General features: G+C 36.6%; 3 protein-coding genes across 4 annotated transcripts; 2 read left to right on the forward strand and 1 right to left on the reverse strand.

Moving 5' to 3' along the window:
- The first annotated feature begins 1,153 nt into the window (after positions 1-1,153).
- Positions 1,154-6,047, forward strand: LOC137829165 (putative disease resistance RPP13-like protein 1). 2 transcript variants are annotated; one of them, XM_068635966.1, is made up of 3 exons: positions 1,154-4,937; positions 5,458-5,489; positions 5,566-6,047. In XM_068635966.1, exon 1 carries the CDS (start codon positions 1,323-1,325, stop codon positions 4,875-4,877), a length of 3,555 nt encoding a protein of 1,184 aa, XP_068492067.1. In that variant the 5' UTR covers positions 1,154-1,322; the 3' UTR covers positions 4,878-4,937; positions 5,458-5,489; positions 5,566-6,047. The 2 variants fall into 2 exon arrangements, with proteins under 2 accessions (XP_068492067.1, XP_068492064.1); XM_068635963.1 differs by having other exon boundaries at positions 5,458-6,047.
- A 2,815-nt stretch (positions 6,048-8,862) lies between these two features.
- Positions 8,863-10,662, forward strand: LOC137809467 (putative disease resistance RPP13-like protein 1). Its single transcript, XM_068610578.1, has 5 exons — positions 8,863-9,272; positions 9,375-9,524; positions 9,643-9,893; positions 9,984-10,415; positions 10,628-10,662. The coding sequence occupies exons 1-5, from the start codon at positions 8,863-8,865 to the stop codon at positions 10,660-10,662; spliced, it is 1,278 nt and encodes a 425-aa protein (XP_068466679.1).
- Positions 10,663-16,045: 5,383 nt separating this feature from the next.
- On the reverse strand, positions 16,046-17,398 carry LOC137809474 (uncharacterized). Its single transcript, XM_068610585.1, has one exon. It carries the CDS (start codon positions 17,396-17,398, stop codon positions 16,046-16,048), a length of 1,353 nt encoding a protein of 450 aa, XP_068466686.1.
- Positions 17,399-24,374: the final 6,976 nt, after the last annotated feature.

A 24,374-nucleotide genomic window follows, 5' to 3' on the forward strand; every position in this document is an offset into this window, starting at 1 on the left:
GTAGGAGAGGGGCGATGATGGAATCTACGTTATGTGCAATGTGTCAGCTTAAGGAGGAGTCTTGTCAACATATCTTCTTGGAGTGTAAATGTGCACATTGGGTATGGTCATTGTGCTTCAAATGGATAGGTATCTCTTCTGTTCAACAAAATGATTTAAATATGCACTTTATGAGTTTTATCTGAGCAATGCTAGCAAGAAGCAAAACCTGGTATGGAAAGGTGTTTGGGCATCTGTTATTAGGTGTATCTGGGACCAAAGGAACCTGATTGTATTCAATAAAGGGCTAGTAGATGCGGAGGAGGTGTTTCAGAAGGCTCAACTCAAATCCTGGCTTTGGATGAAGCACAAGGTGCATTTCTTTACTTATTCTTTCGTAGACTGGATTCTTAATCCAATGCTTTGCATTAGAAGTTATAATTAGGACTCCCAGATGCCAAGAGTTTTAAGACTACAGCCTATACTGGATTTATAGTTGGTTGGAGGTGTTGGTGGGTTTGTCACGGCCTGCAGCTGGTGCAAGATGGAAAGGACATGTGTGCTTGTATGCCAGGGAGTCAAAAGGAATGTTAAGGACATGATGGAGGATTTTGTGTTGATGTGTCTTATAATAAGACCAATAGAGGCAGGGTGTTTTTGTTGGTTTTGTAGCTGCAGTTTGCAGTGCCTATAGCATTCCAATACGAGCACGATGCTAGCTGGAATAGGATGTCTAGCTTATGCAGCAAACATTATCTATCTATTGCTTTTGGGGTGTTTGTTCATCTCTTTTTTCTTAGAGATTCTTAATGTGATTTGGTTTATGTAAAAGGGTCAGGATACCCCTTTTGTATCCCTCTTAATTTAATTTCATTCTTTGCTGATAAAAAAAAAAGTGTATAGGAATGTCAAAAAGAAAATGGAAAAGTAATTTTTACAAAAATATAGCAATATCAAACAACCAAAAAAACAAGAAAGAATTGCTATAGCTGCAAATGGTTACAAAAGAATGTGAGTTGAGGGTCCCACATGTTTTTTATTTTAAGTTAGCCGCTAAAATTGACTAAATGTATTAAAGTTGTAGAAATTTCATTAAAGTAACTAAAGCAATAAAAAGAAAATTGATTGTCTTATGCTGTCGGGAATAATCAACAGCTATTGCTTTACCATGGAACCTTGGATTGAAGTAAAGTCATGTTCAACAAAATCATCACTTACTGCAATTTGTTAAATGTTAACTCTTCTGTATTTTGGTTCACGCTTCACCCTTCATTCACATAATTAAGCTCCACTTCAAATTTTCAGACATTTCTTTTCTTTGATTAGCTACTTCCTTCTCAACCATGCCAGTGATAGAAACACTTGGTGGTGCTCTTTTCGGTGCTGTTCTTCAGGTGCTATTTGACAGGCTTGATTCTCGTCAAGTTGTTGACTACTTTCGTGGAAGAAAGCTCGATGTGAAGCTGCTGAAGAAGTTGAAGAGGAAGCTGGTTTCCGTTTATGCTGTGGTTGATGATGCAGGACAGAAGCAGTTCAGAGATACGTATGTGAAGGCATGGCTTGATGAGGTCAGAGACGTGTTGCTTGATACAGAGGATCTGATGGATGAAATAGAGTATGAATTCTCCAGATCTGAGTTGGAAGTTCAATCCCAGAGCAGTTCTAGCAAGGTATGCAGTTTTGAATCCAAGATTGTAGAAGTCCTTGATGACCTTGAATCTCTTCTAAGCCAAAAAGATGATCTAGGTTTGAAAAATGCTAGCGGGACAGGGGTTGGGTTAGGGTTGAGTAGTAATGTGTCACAGAAATTGCCATCAACATCTTTGGTGGTTGAAAATGTTATTTATGGAAGAGATGATGAAAAAGAAATGATCCTCAAATGGATGACTTCTGACACTAAAGAGCATAGCCAACTATCAATACTTTCTGTTGTGGGTATGGGTGGGATGGGTAAGACCACACTTGCTCAACATGTGTACAATGACCCAATGATAGAGGATAAATTTTCTATCAAAGGTTGGGTTTGTGTTTCGGATGAATTTGATGTTTTTATGGTAACAAAAGCAATTGTTGGGGCAATCACTAAATCAAAAGATGATAGTGTAGACCTAGAAATGGTTCAGGGACGATTGAAAGAAAAGTTAACGGGAAGGAAGTTTCTCCTCGTCCTTGATGATGTTTGGAACGAACACCGAGACCAATGGAAATCATTGCAAACTCCTCTTAAATATGGGGCTAAGGGAAGTAAAATTATTATCACAACACGTAGTAACAAAGTTGCTTCTATCATGGAGTCAAACAAGATTCGGCAACTAAAGCAATTACAAGAAGATCACAGCTGGCAAGTTTTTGCTAAACATGCATTCCAAAATGATAACTCTAAGCCTAATTCCGAGTTGAAGAAGATTGGCACGCAGATAGTTGAAAAGTGCCAAGGACTGCCTCTGGCCCTTGAAACGGTAGGATCTCTTTTACAGTCAAAGTCATCTGTTTCAGAGTGGGAAAGTGTACTGAGAAGCAACATATGGGACTTACGAAATGAAGATAGTAAAATTCTCCCCGCTTTGTTGTTGAGCTATTACCATCTTCCTTCTCATCTCAAGAGATGTTTCGCTTATTGTGCGTTATTCCCCAAAGAACATGAGTTTGAGAAGCAGAGCTTAATTCTCTCATGGATGGCTCAAAATTTCCTACAATGTTCTCAGCAGAGTGAGTCTCCAGAAGAAATAGGTGAACAGTACTTCAATGATCTATTATCAAGGTCATTCTTTCAGCAGTCAAATTCGTTGGACGGAAGATATTTTGTGATGCACGACCTTCTGAATGATTTAGCAAAATATGTTTCTGGTGAAACCTGCTATAGGTTGGGTGTTGATAGACCAAGAAGCGTACCAAAGACAACTCGTCACTTTTCAATTTTAAATAAGGTTCCCGTTGAATGTGATGAGTATAGGAGTTTATGTGATGCTAAAAGGCTACGAACATTTTTGTGCAGATCTAAGAATTTTGGGATGTCAATAAAAGAGTTGATATCCAACTTTAAGTTCTTACGACACTTATCTTTGTCTTACTGTAGTAACATAAAAGAGGTGCCTGACACCATAACTGATCTCATACATCTCCGTTCATTAGACCTTTCTAATAACTTTATAGAGAGACTTCCAGACTCAATGTGTTCACTTTGTAACTTGCAAGTGTTGAAGCTGAACTACTGTAGGTTATTGAAGGAGTTGCCCTCGACTTTGCATGAGCTCTCTAAGTTGCGCCTCCTTGAACTTAAGGGAACTACTTTAAGAAAGGCTCCAATGCTTTTAGGAAAGTTGAAGAATCTTCAAGTATGGATGGGTGGGTTTGAGGTTGGAAAAAGTAGTAGTGAGTTCAGTATTCAAGAACTAGGACAACTTGATCTTCACGGAGAACTGTCAATTAAAAATCTTGAAAATATCGTGAATCCCTGTGATGTATTGGCAGCGGATTTGAAGAATAAAACACATCTTGTGGATCTATGTTTAGAATGGGATTGCAAGCGGAACAATGAGGATTCAATAAAACAAAGAGAAGTACTTGAGACTCTGCAACCTTCCAAACATTTGAAGCATTTGTCAATCAACGGCTATTCTGGCACACAATTTCCACGTTGGTTATCTGATACATTTGTGTTGAATGTGATGTCCCTAAGTTTGTATAAATGTAAATATTGCCAATGGTTGCCTTCACTTGGACTTTTGACATCTCTCAAGGGCTTGGTAATTCGTGGCCTTGATGAGATAGTGAGGATAGATGCTGATTTTTACGGGAATACCTCTTCTGCTTTTGCATCCTTGGAAAGGTTGACCTTTATTGATATGGAGGAATGGGAAGAATGGCAATGCATGACAGGTGCTTTTCCAAGTCTTCAATATCTTTCTTTGCATGATTGTCCCAAACTGAAAGGGCACTTGCCAGATCTTCCTCATTTAAAGGATATATTTATCATGTCTTGCAGACAACTTGTAGCTTTGACTCCCAGCGGGGTTGAAATTGAAGGTGTGGAGATGGAGACATCTTCATTTGATATGATAGGGAACCATCTTCAATCCTTGAAAATTTTTGATTGTCCGGGCATGAATATTCCCATAAACCACTTCCTTTTAATTTTGGAAATTCGTGAATGTTGTGACTCTCTCACGAACTTCCCTCTAGACCTATTTCCAAAACTCCACGAGCTTTATTTAGGCAAATGTCATAACCTACAGATAATATCACAAGAGCACCCTCATCATCATTTGAAGAGTCTGTCAATTTATCACTGCTCTGAATTTGAATCATTTCCAAATGAAGGATTACTTGCACCTCAAATACAAATAATTTTTATTACAAAAACGGAGAAATTGAAATCAATGCCTAAACGCATGTCTGACCTCCTTCCATCTCTTGATTATCTGTCCATACGTGATTGTCCAGGAGTGGAGTTGTCTGAGGGATGTTTGCCATCAAATATAAAAAAAATGTGTCTCTTGAATTGCTCCAAACTTGTTGCCTCTCTAAAGAAGGGTGGTTGGGGAACCAACCCTTCCATACAACTTTTGTCTATTAATGAAGTGGATGGGGAGTGCTTTCCAGATGAAGGTTTTCTCCCACTCTCTATTACTCAGCTAGACGTAAAAGATTGTCCAAAACTTAAGAAACTGGACTACAGGGGTCTCTGTCACCTCTCCTCTCTTCAGAAATTGGTTATTGAAAATTGTCCAATACTCCAATGTTTGCCAGAGGAGGGTTTACCCGAATCCATTTCAGAACTCAGAATTGAAAGTTGCCCGTTGCTCAATCAGCGGTGCAAGAAAGAAGAAGGCGAAGACTGGATAAAGATTGCTCACATTAAAGCTATATGGGTTGATTGGATACCAGTAAACATATAAAACGAGGCACAAATTGGAAATTCTAAGACTCCAATTTTCATATGCGTACATTTTCATCAGGTGCCAATTCTCCACACTATCTTTTAAGCATCTCAAATACAATCTTATTTAGTGCAAATAATTTAATATCGAATTGATCATTTTCATCACGCATCAACGCATCGTATTTTTAATGATCTGTTTTTCGTGCAAGAATTACAATTATCGATATTCACTTTTGAAGTTGAATAACGATGCTTATATTTAGTTAAATATTCATGTTAAAATCAAAAATAATTTTAATTGAATGAGTGACCTGCTCTTAGAAAGCCACTGAGAGTTCCTTGGACGAACAGCTATCCCTCGAGACATTTACTGGTTAGTAATTTTCAATGTGCGGTATGGGGGATGACTATTCAGAATATTTCATATTTTATAAATCTTCACATACTTCTTTGGCATAATCTAAATTTTCTTCATTATTTTGGAGATTTCATGTTATATTATGAGTCCTTAGATACTTGTTAATACTTATTTTATACGATAGAGTTGGTACATCACTATGAGTTCTTTTATCCTTAGTTCCTTAATTCATGTGCAGGCAACACTCCAAAATTAGAGTTTGTTGATCAGGTTTGGACTCCTGACAGTGAAAATCAAACCTTGTCCCTCTTGAATATCACTCGTCCTGACTTCTTGTTTGCTTCAGATTGGCATGACTTAAGTTCTGGGGATTGCAAGAACCAAGCCATCACAGCTGATACAACAATGACCCTTCTTGGAGACCATTTTGACACTGACCATAACCATGTGACTTCTGGAACTTCTCAGTCAAGTCAGTTGTGGGGTTTCGGTTCTTGTGCAATGGCAGCTAATAATATACATGCTTTGTGTCAGCTATCCAATCTTGGTTAAGAACCTGTAACCTGACTCAGGGATAACCAGCGTCTTACCAGAACTTTTGAATGCCGGTGGTGCATGAGATGCAGAGTAGCTAGTTGCTAGCCTGGAAGATGGTTATTCCAGTGTGCTTTAGACATTAGTTTGAGTGTAAACATATGAACCAATATTTTTTATGTTCTGTATTATAAAGAATGTAGGTAATGTTTTTTTAACAAGATTATGGACATTGATTGCACTTGAACTAACTGAATTATCTATTCTGGAGGTTCATGATGCAAGTTTTTACCATTGATTCTGTTCATCGCCCAATTTTTTTTTATCAGCAATAAATAAATAAAATTAAAAGAGATACTTTAGGGTATCCCAACCCGTATACATCAACCACATAGTTACTCTCCCCTTTATGGCTTAGGGGATACAACCGTTTTGTGGCATAACCTGCTTAAAATAAAGCTGTAACCACAGAACAACAAACCCATTTGCACCATCATGACAGAGACCTACACGGTTATGACAGCAACCAAAATAAATGCTACACAAAGCAGCAGAACATTCTACATCTTGGCATCCAAACACCGCTACACCACCTTGGCCTCACCTACATCCACAACCTATACTTCCTACCTTTCACCTTTATACCATTACCCTTCACAAAAAGACCTCCACGCCTCACTTATCAACTAATATACCTGTCAACAAAGAGAGCAACAAAGAATGACTAGCAAAGAACCACCAAAACAACATAGAGTCATCTACTTATAAATCCAGCTCTACGTAACCTCACCATCCATCTCCAACCAGCAGCCACAGAAGCCCTTATGTTCATAGCCATCAACTTCAAACCAGCCAGGAGCATGATGTAGCACTAGATTAAACGCCATACTTCCACACTCATAGCAGGACCGTGTCTTGCACTCACTGCACGACAACATCGCTCTCCAAACTGTTTTTGTACATCCTGCTAAAAGTCTTACTTCCAATCTGTTTTTGTACACCCTGCTAAAGCCTTACTTCAGCTGCTGCCACACCTGGTGTGCGTGACACGACTCCAGCAGCAGCTACCACCTCCACAACACTTTCTTCGACCATGGCTAAACATCTCCAGCTAGAGCTGTCAGGGTCTAAGAACATCCAAAACCGGTAGGGTTTTTTCTCCCTGAACCTATGCCATATAGGCCAAAGATAAGCAGCAACTACCCGGGACTACACTACAACATTGTACATCTTTCCTTACCATCACAAGCCCAATAAGCTTTGGAATGTTAAGCACAGTTGAGAACATTATATAAATGATATGTTACATGAGATTACTATTCATGTGCACCATACTCGTGCAGTAGATATAGTGTTGAAGGTCTGTAATTTTCACATCCTATTGTCAAATGCCTACTGCTGCAATTTTATTTATAATATTGTTTGTTGCTTCTGCTGTCAATGAAGCTGTAAACTCTCTATGCATAGAGTTATGAAACAAAGTAACTCTGCATAATTCCCTTTTATTTTTTTTTGTGCAAAATAACAAAAGAAATATTCCATGTAAAGAAGCAATGTTGAAATTCAACACCATTTCCCTTGATACAAAATATATTTGAGTTTAGGAAAAAAAATTCTTTTATGGAATGAAGCAACAAGACATCATTTGTACTGAAAAAGGAGACTTTCAATCAATTTTACTTATACAATGGATACTATATCTTATTATCCTACGAATAACACAAACAAGATCATGATGGTTTAGAGTATCCCACCCTGTTCATTTGCCCTTTTACCCTTATTCTCATTATTGGACAAATCATCTAAAGGAGATTCACTCAGCCCTGTGAACATAATGATGTTTGATTCAAATTTTATTTTCTCACCTTTCGATTTTAGTTTTTTACTTTCTGTTATTTCATTTTTTTATTTTTTAGTATTGTAAAAATATTAATTATAACAATATATTACTATTATTACCATAATTATAGCAATGTCAAAAAACCAAAAAACAACAAAGAATTACTATGTCAGCAACTTGTCATGGCTCAAAATAATATTAAGTTGATGGTCCCTCGCGTTTTTTGTTGTTAAGTTAGCTGCAAAAATTGACTAAATGCATGAAAGTTAGCTGGAAATTTCATTGAAGAAAATAAAGCAAGAAAAACAAAGATTGATTGATAATCAACAGCTATTGCTTGACCATGGAACCATGGATTGAAGTAAAGTCATCACTTATTGCAATTTGTTAAATGTTAACTCTTCCCTATCTGCGTTCACGCTTCACCCTTCATTCACTTAATTAAGCTCTGCTTCAAATTTTCAGACATTTCTTTTGTTTGATTAGTTACTTCCTTCCCAACCATGCTAGTGATAGAAACACTTGGTGGTGCTCTTTTCGGTGCTGTTTGACAGGCTGAATTCTCGTCAAGTTCTGGACTACTTTCGTGGAAGAAAGGTCGATGTGAAGCTTCTGAAGAAGTTGAAGAGGAAGCTGGTGTCTGTTAATGCTGTGGTTGATGATGCAGAACAGAAGCAGTTCAGAGATACGTATGTGAAGGCATGGCTTGATCAGGTCAGAGATGTGTTGCTTGATACAGAGGATCTGATGGATGAAATAGAGTATGAATTCTCTAGATCTGAGTTGGAAGTTCAATCCAGAGCAGTTCTAGCAAGGTATGCAGTTTTGAATCCAAGATTGTAGAAGTCCTTGATGGCCTTGCTCAACATGTGTACAATGACCCAATGATAGAGGCTAAATTTGCTATCAAAGGTTGGATTTGTGTTTCAAATGAATTTGATGTTTTTATGGTAACAAAAAGTAATTGTTGGGGCAATCACTAAGTCAAAAGATGATAGTGTAGACCATTTCTGTACACCTAGAAATGGTCCAGGGACGATTGAAAGAAACGTTGACAGGAAGGAAAGTTTCTCCTCGTTCTTGATGATGTCTGGAACAAACATCGAGACCAGTGAAAATCATTGCAAACTACTCTTAAATATGGGACTAAGGGAAGTAAAATTCTCATCACAACACGCAGTAACAAAGTTGCTTCTACCATGGACTTAAACAATATTCACCAACTAAAGCAATTACAAAAAGATAAGAGCTATCAAGTTTTTTCTAAACATGCATTTTGCATTTCAAAATGATAACTCTAAGTTGAATTATGTGTTGAAAGAGATTGGCATGAAGATAGTAGAAAAGTGTCAACGACTAACTCTGGCTCTTGAAACAATAGAATCTCTTTTACTGTCAAAGTCATTTGTTTCAGAGTGGGAAAGTGTACTAAGAAGCAACATATGGGACTTACGGATTGAAGATAGTAAAACTATCCCCGCTTTGTTGTTGAGCTATTACCATCCTCCTTCTCATCTTAAGAGATGTTTCGCTTATTGTGCGTTATTCCCCAAATACCATAAGTTTGAGAAGGAGAGCTTAATTCTCTCATGGATGACTCAGAATTTCCTACAATGTTCTCAGCAGAGTGAGTCTCTAGAAGAAATAGGTGAACAATACTTCAATGATCTATTATCAAGGTCATTCTTTTAGCAGTCAATTTGGTACACCAGAACATGTTTTCTGATGCACGACCTTCTGAATGATTTAGCGAAATATGTTTCTGGTGAAATCTGCTACAGGTTGGGTGTTGATAGACCAGGAAGCGTACCAAAGACAACTCGTCACTTTTCAACTGTAAAGATGGATTCTGTTGAATATGATGAGTATAGGAGTTTATGTGATGCTAAAAGGCTACGAACATTTCTGTCTATATCTACAAATTGTGGGATGTTAATACAAGAGTTGATCACGAACTTTAAGTTCTTATGACTCTTATCTTTGTCTTGTTGTAGTAACATAAAAGAGGTGTCTGACACTATAACCGATCTCATACATCTCGTTCATTAGATCTTCCTGGTACCTTTATATAGAGATACTTCTTGACTCAATGTGTTCACTCTGTCACTTGCAAGTGTTGAAGCTGAACAACTGTAACCTTTTGAAGGAGCTGCCCTCGACTTTGCATAAGCTCACCAAGTTGCGCCGCCTTGAACTTAAGTTAACTACTTTAAGAAAGGCACCAGTGCTTTTAGGAAAGTTGAAGAATCTTCAAGTATGGATGGATGAGTTTAAGGTTGGAAAAAGTAGTGATGAGTCAAGTATTCAACAACTATGACAACTTGATCTTCACGGACATCTGTCAATTAGAAACCTAGAAAATATTGTGGATCCCTGTGATGCTTTGGCAGTGGATTTGAAGAATAAAACACATCTTGTGGAGTTAGGTTTAGAATGGGATTTGAAGCAGAACAACGAGGATTCAATAAAAGAAAGAGAAGTACTAGAGAATCTGCAAACTTCCAGACATTTGGAGAAGTTGTCAATTAATGGCTATGGTGGCACACAATTTCGCCTTTGGTTATCGGATAATTCTCTATTGAATGTGGTGTCCTTAACTTTGAAGAACTGTAAACATTGCCAATGGTTGCCTTCCCTTGGACTTTTGACATTTCTCAAGCATTTGGAAATTGACGGCCTTGATGGGATAGTGAGGATAAATGCTAATTTTTACGGGAATGGTTCTTTTGCATTTGCATCCTTGGAAACGTTGAAGTTTACTGATATAAAGGAATGGGAAGAATGGAAATCAATGACGACAGCTGCTTTTCCAACTCTTCAAGGTATTTTTTTTGAGGAATTGTCCCCAAACTGAAGGGGCACTTGCCCGAGCACCTTCCTCATTTAGAGAATCTAACTATTTATGGCTGCAAACAACTTAGGGTTTTGACTCCCAGGGCAGTAGAAATTGAAGGTGTGAAGATGGAGACATCTTCATTTGATATGCTTCTATCTCATAGTCCTCTTCAATCCTTAAGTATTTATTGGTGTTCAGGCATGAATATTCCCATTGCTACCATTTCCTTGTAGAATTGGATATCAATGAATGTTGTGACTCTCTCACTAACTTCCCTCTAGACTTATTCTCAAAACTGTGACCTTTATTTAGGCAACTGTCGTAACCTACAAACAATAGTACAACGACACTCTCATGGTCATTTGAAGAGTTTGACAATTGAAGAATGCTCTGAATTTGAATCATTTCCCAATGAAGGATTATTTGCACTTCAACTTGAGAACTTATTTATTGAAGAATTGGAGAAATTGAAATCAATGCCTAACACTACAAAAAAAAAACGATTTACCTACGGACAAAATCCGTATGTAAGAGCAGAAATTCGTAGATATATCAGCATTACCTACGGATTTCCCACGGAAAAAAATTCGTTTGTAATGTTGACGTCGGTAATTTACCTACGAAATATGAACCCGTGGGTAACATCAGTCTGTGGGTAATACCCACGAACAGCAGTCCGTGGGTAATTCCCACGAACAGCAATATGTAGATAATTCCCACAAACAACAGTTCGTAGGTAATTCCGTATGTAATCATACATCCATCAAAATGTCTATTCATACATTTAAATGAATTCCTTTTTAAAAACCTGTATAATTTAACATATCCAACACACATTTAATTTCAAATTCAAATATAACATAATTAAAATTTCATCATATAAAAGATAACATAATATAAAGTCAAGTCCACTTGAAACATCTAAAAATCAAAACAAACTTGAAACATAACTAAAGATCCTAATTCAAAAGTCAAGTGAACTTGTAATGTATTTTGTTGTTCAAAAAAACTACAAACATAATCCTAATAGTCTGCATAATGATTATCGTCATCTTGTTGTTGCGTAGGTGGTTCCTTTGGCCTTGGTGGTTCTTGTGGCGACAATACTTGTTGAGATTGTTGTGCAACAGAACTTCGTGCTTCGGGAGGAAGGAAAGGAAGAATGATACTAACCAATGATTTCACATGCTCGGTGAGTTTATCATTGTGTTCCTTATAATTTTGAACTTCTTCCTTTAGCAACAAAACGCTTGGTGAATCCTCAGAGGAACTCGAAGGTTGATTATAGGTGAGAGTATTACCACGTTTAAAGTTATAAGCCAAGTCTCCATCCCCGTAGATTCGACCTTTCTTCTTGCCACCTGCTGCAAGAAGCCAACTTTCAAGTCTAATTCTGTCTTCCTCTGCAGAATCTATAGGGGATGATCCAGATGCAACCTCTGATCTGACTTGTGAAAGTCTACTATGAAATTCTTCCTATTATTGATACACAAAAATAATGTCATATGTACAATATATAACTAAAATAAAGACAAATAACAACAAAATGTAACTCATGTGTGTACGTCTCGATCTTTCATCAACAAATTCACCACTACTTTTTCGTATATGAGTCTGCATAAATACCTCATCAATATATGCAGGACGACCCAATTCTTTTGCCTATAAACAACAAACATAAATAATATTATTTTTATGCAAAACAATATCATCCAACTTCTTAAAATTGATATAATCCAATGTAGTATCAAATATCTAACCTTCAAACATTGTATAATAGAATAATATGTAATCATAAAACATAATTCAAAACCAATTACAAACAAAGTCCAATGCAACTTATATGTTTCGTGAATACATACCATGCGAATGACATGCTCATGTGTACTAATGGAGCCACCTGTGTGTAAAGAACCACCTGTATCAGATGTTCGGTTTTTTTGGTTTTGAATACACTTGGAACGAAAGTCAGGTGAATTCCACTAAGATAGCAAAGAAGTCCAGACATCATCAAACATCCAAATAGGCTTTTTCCCATTTTTTCTAGCTTCCACGAACATTTCAGATAACCTATGTGCGACTTTTGAGTGGAAGTTTTTTTTAATCCTTTCCTCATGCTCAGGTTTCCAACAGACTTTTCTCTATGTAAACACAAAATTTATAGTTAAAAAAGTGAAGAATTTTTTAATACAACACTTTAAAGAAATAATAACTGAGAATTCAATTATGGAAAATGCCAAATACGAAAACAAATGGACATTTTAATTAAATGCAACAAGTATAATATAACAAGTATTGTTAATATTAAATATAACAAGAAATACTTTAAAACGTATAAGAAGAAATACTTTAAAACGTTTGAAGAAGATTTCTCTGTCTTCATCAGTCATTGAACCCCTTGTAAGCCATGGCTGACAATATTGTTGTTTAATGATGAATGTGATTGCCTATGATGCAACCCTACATGGATGAAACCTTAAAAAAACAAGTAATAAAGAAATTATTAGATAATAAATTGATAAAAGAAATAATGTGAAAGATTTTATTTATGGTCTTTACTTACCCATTACCATAAGGTGAAATCATAGGAAGAGCATGACCAACTGAGAGAGTGTCATCCTCATTGTTTGATTCTGCATCACCTCTATCAGGATAAATCTGTGCACCTTCCCCAATAGCACAATCATTGATTCTAGAAGGCACTGATAGCGGTGAGGGTGTTGATAATGGTGTAACCCTTAGCAATGGTGATGGTACTGATGATGTTGAGGGTCCTGTACCTGATGGAGAAGGCGCTGATGCCACAACTGGGGTTGGGGAAGATGTGGTGGGAGAATTGTCTCTTCTTGATTGAAAAGGTATGTCTGCAGTCGTAGGACATGGAAAAGATGCAGCGGTAGAGATAGGCGTGAGACCTAGGGTAGGAGAAGATGTATGTGCAGGAGTTGGGAATGGCGAAGGTACATGTGCAATGGGTGCATTTGGTGAGGGTGGAATATTTACTTTAAGCACATATCGTGGCCTTTTACGCTTCATTACCCTTTTCCCCTTATTTTGACCAGATAAGTAAGGTTTTGGTTGGTCACATCCTCCTGAAGACATCTATAACAAAAAAATTATATTATCAATTATAAATGAAAGGAACATACTGCAATTAAAAACACACAACATAATAAAAGTTTCTTTCACAGAAGAATCATTGTGTTATTACATAAACAAGAAAATAGCAACACTAACAATCACATAATGTATTCATAACACATAATTCAATCATCATCAAATTCATGTTCTTCATTGTCTTCTTCTGAATCATTTCGTTCAAGTTGCCCATCTTCACCATCCTCTCCAGTATAATCATTTTCAGTGTCCCCATTTTCACTATCTTCAAACTCCTTTTCATTATCCTCTTCTTGAAAATCTTGAAATTCATTATCTTCGTCCACTTCTTCAACATGAACCTGCAAATGTTGGAATCCTGAAATACCTTCAACTTTAATTACTTCATTTACATGTGACATTTCATCTATTTGGTAAGGAACATCATCTTCCATATCAAGAGATTCAATGCGACCTCTAGGCTTTGTTTTAATTGCAACACACCAACTTTTTTTGTCCTTTCTTGATGTCGGATAGGGGACATAATATACTTGTCTTACATTATGTGCAAGGATAAATGGATCAAAGGGTAAATACCTTTTCTCCATGTGAATGTCCACAATTCCATATTTAGGATCCACTATTGTACCTCTATGTGATGGATCAAACCACTGACAATAAAATACCACCACTTTCTTTGGGGAGCTCGAAGAATTGTACTCTAGCTCATATATGTGTTCAATGAATCCATAGAAATCATCATGGCCTCCTTCCGTGAGCCCCTTTACATAAACACCACTATTTATTGTTTTTTTCCCCTTGCTCCATGCATGAGTGTGAAATTTGTACCCATTGACGAAGTAAGTGTGCCATTCATTAGCACATGTGAAAGGGCCATATGATAATTCCCTTAAGTGTATGTTTCTTACATTTAAAGGCTCACTTGTAACCTACAAAGGCAAGAGATACTGACTTATTTATATTTTTTTAGGTTATATAAGACATAACTTAATCACATTGAGTTGATCATACCTGGCCCGTAAACCATTCAGGGAAATGTGCATGTATATCATTTGATGCATTTGATGAGCTTATTTGTTTAGATTGCAAGAATGAACTGTGAAACATATTAACACAATCAAGAATGGTTTATTTAGAGGATCAATTTTGTCAAAAATTGAAGTCAATTATTTGATATACTCACTCGAGGTATGGTTTTACTTCGTTGCAATTGATCAAAACATGAACATGGACAGAGTTCCATTCTTTATGGTTGAACCAATGGATTAACTTTTTTCCTGAAGAACGACCAGGCTGCTTAAAGATGGATAACATTGATGGAAAACTTTCAATTCCACGAGGTATTTCATTTCTACGATTTCGTGGTGACAACATGAAGTTCTTGAAATAGTGGAAACAAAAGTGAATTGTTTCTCAGTGCAAGTAAGATGCAAAAATTGATCCTTCAACTTGAGCCTTATTTTTCACTAAGCGTTTAGAATCACCCATAAACCTATAATTAAGTAAATTGGAGATGGATTTAGACAAATAAATGAACTATGTTGACATAATAACAATAATATTTTTCATACCTTTCAAATGGATACATCCATCTATATTGAACTGGTCCACCAAGTCTTGCTTCATTTGCAAGATGAATTGGAAGGTGTTCCATTGAATCAAAGAATGCAGGGGGGAATACTCTCTCCAACTTGCAAAGAATGATTGAAATATTTTCTTCCATTCTAACCAAGTCATGATCCTTTATTGTTTCCGAGCACAAATCTTTGAAGAAATGGCTGACTTTGATAAGTGGATTCAAAACATCCACTGGTAATGAATGAAAGTATGGCAATCATGACTTTTCATTCCAAGCATCTTCCCCTTGTCTACATCCACACATCTTGCCAAATTTGAAGAATAACCATCAGGCATACGAAGTTCTTTTATCCATTGATAAACTAACTTCGATTCCCCTGTAGTTAAAGTGTAATTTGCTTTTGGTTTTAGAATCTTCCCATTAGCTTGCAACTTTAACTCCAAATCAGGTCTCCTACAATGCAATGTTAGGTCTTTTCTTGCCTTATCATTGTCCTTTGTTTTACCTTTTACATCCATGACGGTGTTAAATATATTGTCAAAGAAATTTTTCTCTATATGCATAATATCAAGATTGTGCCTCAATAAATTATCTTTCCAATATGGAAGATCCCAAAAGATATTTCTTTTTGTCCAATTATGCCACTCTCCATAACCTGGTAATTTGGACATGTGAGGCTCATCTATGACTGTTGGTAGATTCCTAACTATATTCCAAACCTCTTCAGATGTCAACATAGGTGGTGGTCCACCCATTTCAACTTTGTCCTTTTTGAAAGCCTTTTTATTCCTCCTAAATGTATGATCATTAGGCAGGAACCTACGGTGTGAGTCAAACCAACTATTTTTTTTTTCATGTTCTAATCTAAAGGCCTTTGTGTGCTCCAAGCAATATGGGCAAGCCAATTTACCTTGAGTCCCCTAACCAGACAACATGCCATATGCTGGGAAGTCATTAATTGTCCACATTAGACTTGCTTGCATCATAAAGTTTTGCTTCCTTGAAATATCGTATGTTTGAACACCACTCCGCAACTTTTTAAGATCATCGATAAGTGGTTGCAAATAAACATCGATACGAGCCTTCGGATTATGTGGACCGGGAATGAGACAACTCAAAAACATATAGGGTCTAGACATGCACATTTCAGGAGGAAGATTATATGGGGTGACAATTACTGGCCAACAAGAGTAAGGTTTTGCTGATGCTTGAATATATGGATTAAATCCATCAGAGCATAAACCAGGTTGTATATTACGTGGCTCAGCGGCAAATTCAGGATGTAATTGATCAAAATGTTTCCAAGCTTCACCATCTAAGGGATGTCGTAGCACACCCGAAGGTCTTCTATTATCATAGTGCCATGTCATTTGTCCTGAAGTTTGCATAGATGCAAACAATCTTTGTAATCTTGGAATTATAGGAAAATAGAACATTCTTTTTAGAGGAATTGGTTTTCTTTTACTTGTTCCAACTTTTGGGTCATGATATCGTGCATGATGACAAAATTTACACTGTAGTAGTCGTCCATCATTTTTCCCATATTCATTGTCATAAAAAAGCATACAACCTTTTACACAACAATCTATCCTCTTAGCCTTCAACCCCAACATTGACACTAACCTCTTAGCATCATAATAACTTTTTGGCAAACCCTCTTTTATTGGTGTAGCATCCGACAACATTGTTGTGATGAAATCTAAGCATTGGTTAGGAACATTCCAATTACACTTGCAAGCTAACAATTTCATACACATTGATAATTTAGAATCTACAGCCCCTTCAAACAATGGCTCATTAGCCTCTAACAACAGATCATAAAATCTCTGAGCTTCTTCATTGGGAGGCTCCTCTCTGTTATTAAAATTAGATGGTTCAAATGTCTCATGTTGCCCAAGAGCATCGTACACCATGTCTTGCATTGCTACAAATTGTTCACTTTCATCCACATGTACATCACTACTTGAAACACGAACGTGATCGTCATTGTCATTAACATGTGGCACTTGTTCACCATGATGAATCCAAACATGATAATCATACATGAAACCATTTTTATAGAGGTGAAGCTTGACCATTTCAATTGGAAAAATATTTGTACATTGACATTTATCGCATGGACATCTAAGCTTCCATTCATTCAAATAAGACTGTTGTTGACAAGCTTTAATGACAAACTCTTCAACCCCATTCACAAAACTTTCTTTTAAACCCCCTCTGCCAATATAGCATCTATCGTACATCCAACTACGATTTACATGAAACCATTCCATGTTCTGAACCAACGACAACTAAAGATTGAAGTTGCCACAAAGATGCCTTTAGCCCTTTAATGTATTAAAAAAGAGTATTATAAGTTACTTCACCCTGAATTAGCAAGTAATGTAACAATCAATTGTGTTAAAAAATGATATCTATGAACAAAGCATCTCTTAAACCAATATAAAGATATCTCTTAATAAGAAAGAGTTTCATAAATTATTGCATTATATGACAACATCAATTACTTATATAAGTTCTATGCAGGACATCAATCACTTCATAATCTACTTTTATCCATTATGATATAAACAAACAATTGTCTAAACTACAGGTCTATATAGTATGTAACTTCAGTTAATACCATTCACAAAACAACAAAAAATAAAGCAAATTTTAGACCCACTTATTCTAGTAAAAGAGGTTCAACATGCCACCAATTAGTGAAAATAATGTAGATCCTAATAAATTGCAATGGGCATATGAGTATACTTAAATCTATTTCAGAAAGACTTACCTCTTACAAATCCTTTCAACTGATATGATAAAAATCCTAAACTGTTTAAAACCTTCAAAGCAACATCCTGCAATTTTAAAAGTACAGTCAAAATTATAATACAAAAATATTAGTTTGTTTTAAAAATATTTGCTCAAGATAATATCTACTAAGAGAAGTTGAGAAAGAAAAATAGATAAATGATATCCCAACAATCAACAACCTAAGAGATAATTAATTAAGACTAATATTTTCATTTCTACTCTAACAATTACAATATTTGAAGAAAGGAGAAGTGTGAATATAATGGGCAATGGTTTATTGGATTATGAAGGAAACAAGAATTATGCTAAGTTATACATTATTTGTGCAGTTTATGGTTGAGAAAGGTGGTTTGATGCAGGTACGTGCCTAGTAGTACAACACTAAGATGGGCTAAAGGAGGCAATAAAGATGGAGTTGGTAAGGCAAAGGACGAGTGATATTCAAGATTTGGAAGATGCAGAGAAAGCAAATCAGATTGGTGTCGAAGAAGATTCTGCTCGGCCAAAAAGGGAGCTGAGAGGGAGTGGGAGCCTGTTGGAGATCTCTAAGTAGCAGGATTGGTGCTGGTGGATCAAGGGATATCAACATGGTGGCAATTTGAGAAAAGAAAGGGCATCGAGGATCATATGTTTCAATGGTTTTTTCTGGTGAGGAACTTGTGCAGCAGGATCAAATCTGGCTCACTATTTGGCACAAGTTGTTTTCGTTATTTGAAAAACTTTTGGTAGAAAGAATGGTTTATTAGATGTATCTGTTAATTATGTTTTGTTTGAGTCTTGTTGGTTTTCTGAATGACAAAAGTAACAACGACAAAGCAAATACAATAAACAGTTCAAGTAAAGCCAAGGAAGCACAATGTGAGGAGTGAGAAACAGGGTAAAATAAGTATGAATCTCGTAACTATGAGCTATACTAAAAGAAAAACAAGGAAAAGATCAGAAAAATTAAATTGCAATGAAGGACACAAGGATTAATTCCATAACTAAAATTTCTCAAAGATGAATTACTTACTAGAACTCACATTAGAGTTTTCTTTATAAATTTAAGGAGAGATTTTTTCTTTGGCACATGTTCCTTTTCTAAGTCAATTTATTCACTACATATCAGATAGACAGTTGTGTTCTTAACCACCAAATCATGACCAAAAATGAAGACCATATATAAAGAATAATCTTACTCAATTATTGTCTAACCGGGGATTATTGTCTAATATTGACAATACTCTGTTCCATTATTTTTTCGTCCTTCCATATAAACAAGTTCCAATGACTTCAAGAGCAAGAGGTAATCCTCCACAATAAGCAACTACTCTTCTTACAAGGAATAACAACAGTCTAATAACTACTATAAACAATAGCAGAGATACCAGCACAAGCCTAAAGCTAAAAGTTGTGGCAACAACCAGAAATCGAATTCCAGTGCCTCCAACTAAATGAGAGAAAACCACATAACATGAGAGCCAATCCTTTGATTGCATCCAACATTGTAAGGAGCAGGACAACTCCCACACTTCACCCAACCACGCCCCCAATGCTGCTGCACTCTGGTTAAGCATGAACTAGAAAAAGAGAACGACTGAAGCAGTAGCGTAGAGTAACTCTCTCCCCGTGACTAACTTTTTGGGCTTCAGATTCACCTCTTGCTCCATCCTTCTTACTCCAATACGACTGGAGGCACCAACACTTCAATGTACAAAGATATACCTGCAGAACTACACCCACTTTAGGTAGAACCAAGTCTGGCAGCTGTGATTTGTCGTCTCTATGCTTACGCCAGAATCTTTACAGCCCCTGCCTACAGAGTATGTGCCTAGGCATCACCAGAAGCTTTGAATGCATAGAAAGGCTCTAAGTTGCATCCTGATTTTCTTGGTGAGTATTGGAAGAGAGTTGGCTATACGTATTAAATCCTACATTCTTACAGAAGCGTCCAACATCCCACTCCCAACCCAGCTTAGTCATCTTACATAGTTATACCAGCCAAGGCAGCATTCCACAACTGGCGACAGACATCTGCCCAACTCTCCTTATTTAGCAGCCTAAAACTTCACCTACTGCAGTCACTAAATCCATCCGCCTTCCAGTAACACCAGTAGAGCACTTAGCAAGTCCACATCAGTTCAGCCTCAAAGATTGCCCCATACCTGGACCATATACCCATGCAATTCCCCATTATATCATAAAACACCAGGCTGAATAGAATAAATTCCTTGTTCCTAGCAAAAGACTCTCTAGACAACCTTTTACTCATGGAAAACAGCGAGACTTAATGCCATACAACGTTATCTACAGCCAGGTCATCAACCAAACATGATCTCAGAGAGGTTGGTTGTTTAAAAGAACTTGGAGCCCACTTAATTCCAGTGTTGATGATCCTCTACCAGGAGATTGCTATTACAGATAACAAGAAGTCCTACACTTCTTTAATTTACTTCCAACCCATATTGTTGGTGCAGCTTGCTTTTATTCAAGCACTTATTACATCATCTGCTCGTTGTCCAGCAAAGCTTCTCCATCCAGCCCCTCCTTTATCAGGCAGGCCGAGATCCTTATATACTACCTCAGAATCCACACAGCTCCTAGAGATTCCGAAGTTCAACTAACTCAATTTCCTCCTTCATACCACCTCCTTCCAGTACAACCAACTTAAGCTTGTGCTGACATCCTGGGAGTCCTCCAAGTCTCACAGTGAGTATGGAGCATAAACCCTCACGTGACCTTGAATAACAGGTTCTACAAAACCTGAGCACATATTCATGGTTCATGTGACCCTGCTGGGTAAAAAAGCAACACAAACTAGGACCTGCTAAACTTCTTGCCTCAGCTCCAGAAACTCCGCCTATATACACAAGTCAGCATAGGCCAAATTGGAAGACTCTAGATCCCCTGCATCAACCTCTTAGAGAGCAAAATTCATACAACAGTCCTTCACCCAGACCAACAACTTCTCACCTTAAGCTTAACTCATCTTATCACCTGGGATCCTATTTGTAGTTATTTATGCACAACATCTAATTATACATTACGTATTATTTATAAGTGCTAAACGGTGGAAGCGGTGAGCCACAACACTGCACTGCTCACCTCTCTAAACTCACTTTAAATGTCAAGTAATCCAACAGAACATTATCGTACACTAAATCAAAGAAAAAAAATTCAATACCTTTCTCTCGATGAATAAGTTCGTAAATCGCCCTTGAATCGTCTGCACTTCAGGCCACCATCACGACCACGACGAAGCTTTCCATTGGGTTTTCACAACATTTTCGAAGTCACCATTCAGGATTTAGGTTTACAATCAGGAACACCATATTAGGGCTTTTGGTTTCACAAATTGAAACCAAAAATTGGGGATTTCAGTGTAGATTTGGGAAGACACGAATTTGGGATGAAATCTTGGAACGAAACAGAGACTGGGAGAGAAAATACGGGGAACTTCAAAGTTTCATTTTTTGGACGTTTTAGAGCTTTGAAGGTGTTACAGTTTCGGTTTCTCACATTCTCACGGTTTGGTTTAGGATTTCAGAACCTCCATTGACGTTTTCAAACAAAAACTCCAGTGTTTCAGTTTAGGAAACCTGTTTCAGTGAAGGGAGCAAGAGTGTGAGAGTGTTTGAGAGGTGAGTGGAGAGGAATGTTCCTCAGAAGGAAACCAACATATTTTTTTTAAAAAAAATTACTTTAAAATACATTAAAACTTCCCACCACCTTAACTTTCGTACGTAAAGTCCTTTCTCCCCTTTTTATGTAGAATAACATTACCTACAAAATCTTTGGTAGGTAAAAACCTATTTACATACCAAAAAAAGTTCATGGGTAATTATCCATGGGTAATACATTTTATATTTCTTAATTAGTTTGGAGATTTCATTTTATATTATGAGTCCTTAGATACTTGTTAATACTTAATTTATATGATAGAGTTAAGGGCTAAGGGCTATGTCTTCCCGCAGCTCCATGACTTCTTGTGATACTCACACTTCTTAGAATACCAAAAATATTCTTTATTCTATTGATGATTTTCATTTCAGAATGGATGATCCACAAAAACTTTGGATTATAGAATTCAGAAGGTATTTATGAATTTTATAATTCAGAAAAAGTTTCTTTAAAAAAACAATAGAATCTAGAAGATATTTTTAGATTACAAAATCGGAAAAGTATTTCCAAATTCAGTAATTCAAGATGAACTTTTGTTAAAGTAAAAAACATGATATTCTGCATTGTAAATATGAAAGGTATTTTTGGAGATTATGATGTGTAAATAGATTTTTTTTTTTTTAGATTGTAGAGTTAAAAATGTGCTTTTTAAAGATAAAATGGTCTTTTGCTTGACCTATGATAGGAGAAATTATAGAAGTGTAGGAAGAAACAACTTGGATCAAGAGTCATCTCCAAGGTCAATGGTCAAGGAGAAGTTGTCTTTTCCTATTTTCAATTGGTAGGAAGTGTAGAAATAAAGACACTCCATTACTCTAGTTAACAAATAAATATGAGTGAAATTAGACGAATTATAAATATAACACTGAATATGTAATAAGAAATATATGTACTTATAATTATTATCTATTTATATTATTTTTCAAAAAAATTTAGTTGAATAAACTTTTACCTTAGAGATGAAGTTATATTGTTTAATAATGTTTGATTAGTTATTCTGTGGTTTATTTAGCTGGATAAGCGTTAATTATCATGCTAATCGCGACATTAACATTTATTATATTTCAAACTTTCAAACTTTCTAATAAAGCATAGAAAAAGAAGCCATTAATGCAGTTTCATCCACCTTGTACTGCACCAAGCTGGCATGGTGTCCTAGCCACTGCCCCAAAATTAATATAGCAATGTCAACAAACAAAAACAGAAGAAAGAATCACGTGTATGTCTGCAACTTGTCATGGCTCAAAGTAATGTAAGAAAGAAACGTTGACAGGAAGGAAAGTTTCTCCTCGTTCTAGATGATGTCTGGAACGAGCACAGAGACCAGTTGAAATCATTGCCAAGTCCTCGGAAATATGGAGCTAAGGGAAGTACAATTCTTATCACAACACGCAGTAACAAAGTTGCTTCTACCATGGAGTCAAACAATATTCACCAACTAAGGCAATTACAAAAAGATCACAGCTGGCAAGTTTTTGCTAAACATGCATTCCAAGATGATAACTCTAAGTAGAATTATGTGTTGGAGGAGATTAGCATGAAGATAGTTGAAAAGTGCCAAGGACTGCCTCTGGCCCTTGAAACGGTAGGTTGTATTTTACAGTCAAAGTCATCTGTTTCAGAGTGGAAAGATGTATTGAGAAGCAACATATGGGACTTACCAATAGAAGATAGTATAATTATCCATGCTTTGTTGTTGAGCTATTACCATCTTCCTTCTCATCTCAAGAGATGTTTCGCTTATTGTGCATTATTCTCCAAAGACCATAAGTTTGACAAGAAGAGCTTAATTCTCATATGGATGGCTGAAAATTTTCTACAAAGCTCTCAGCAAAGTAAGTCTTTAGAAGAAGTAGGCGAGCAATACTTCAATGATTTACTATCAAGGTCATTCTTTCATCAGTTAATTTGGTACAAGGTAAAGTGCTTTGTAATGCTCAACCTTCTGAATGATTTAGCAAAATATGTTTCTGGTGAAATCTGTTGGGAAAAAACGGGTAATTTTCCCACTAAAACAAAACCCTAACAGAGCTACCCGACAAATAATATTGAATAAATAAAGCGAAATAATAAAAGAGATAAAGAGAAAAGAACACACCCGAAAATTGTTAACGGAGTTTGGCCTGTTTAGCCTAATCTCCGAGCACAGCAAAAACAACTCACTTTTATTATTATGAGAGAAGATATTACAAATTGGGATATATCACAATGAAGGAGAAGAGTTTAATTTATAACCCTCAAACCTCCTTGCCAAACAATGAACCCACCGATGTGGGACTTGGGATTAAGCCAAAATCAACAAATCTCCACCTTGCCTTAATTTCAAGTCCCACCTAAAACAAATCTTCTCAAAACATAACAAAAACAAACTTTACAGTGCTACAAATTTGCGCCTCCGGGCGCCAACTTCAAATGTGCAAAATATTAACCAAGTCTAAACAATGTTCAAACTTGGCCCTTGTAACCACCTTGCCTTGTAGCGAACATCTTCTTTATTAGAAAATTCTTCTTTCTTTGCAAATACCCATTTGCACCCAATTGCCTTCTTACCTTTTGGTAATTGTGCCAACTTCCACGTCTTGTTCTTCTTCAAAGACTGCATCTCCTCTTCCATCGCAACTGCCCAATTACCACTCTCTGAACTCAGAATGGCTTCTGGATAAGTGGATGGAATGTCATCAACAACTGGAAGTGCATAGGCAACCATATCCATGAAACGAGCAGGCTTCTGAATATCTCGTCTCTGTCTTCTAACTGCAATTGGCGCTGATTGTTGTTGAGATTCTTGGG

This window comes from Phaseolus vulgaris, chromosome 11, assembly GCF_000499845.2.
Source record: "Phaseolus vulgaris cultivar G19833 chromosome 11, P. vulgaris v2.0, whole genome shotgun sequence".
Taxonomy (NCBI): domain Eukaryota; kingdom Viridiplantae; phylum Streptophyta; class Magnoliopsida; order Fabales; family Fabaceae; genus Phaseolus; species Phaseolus vulgaris.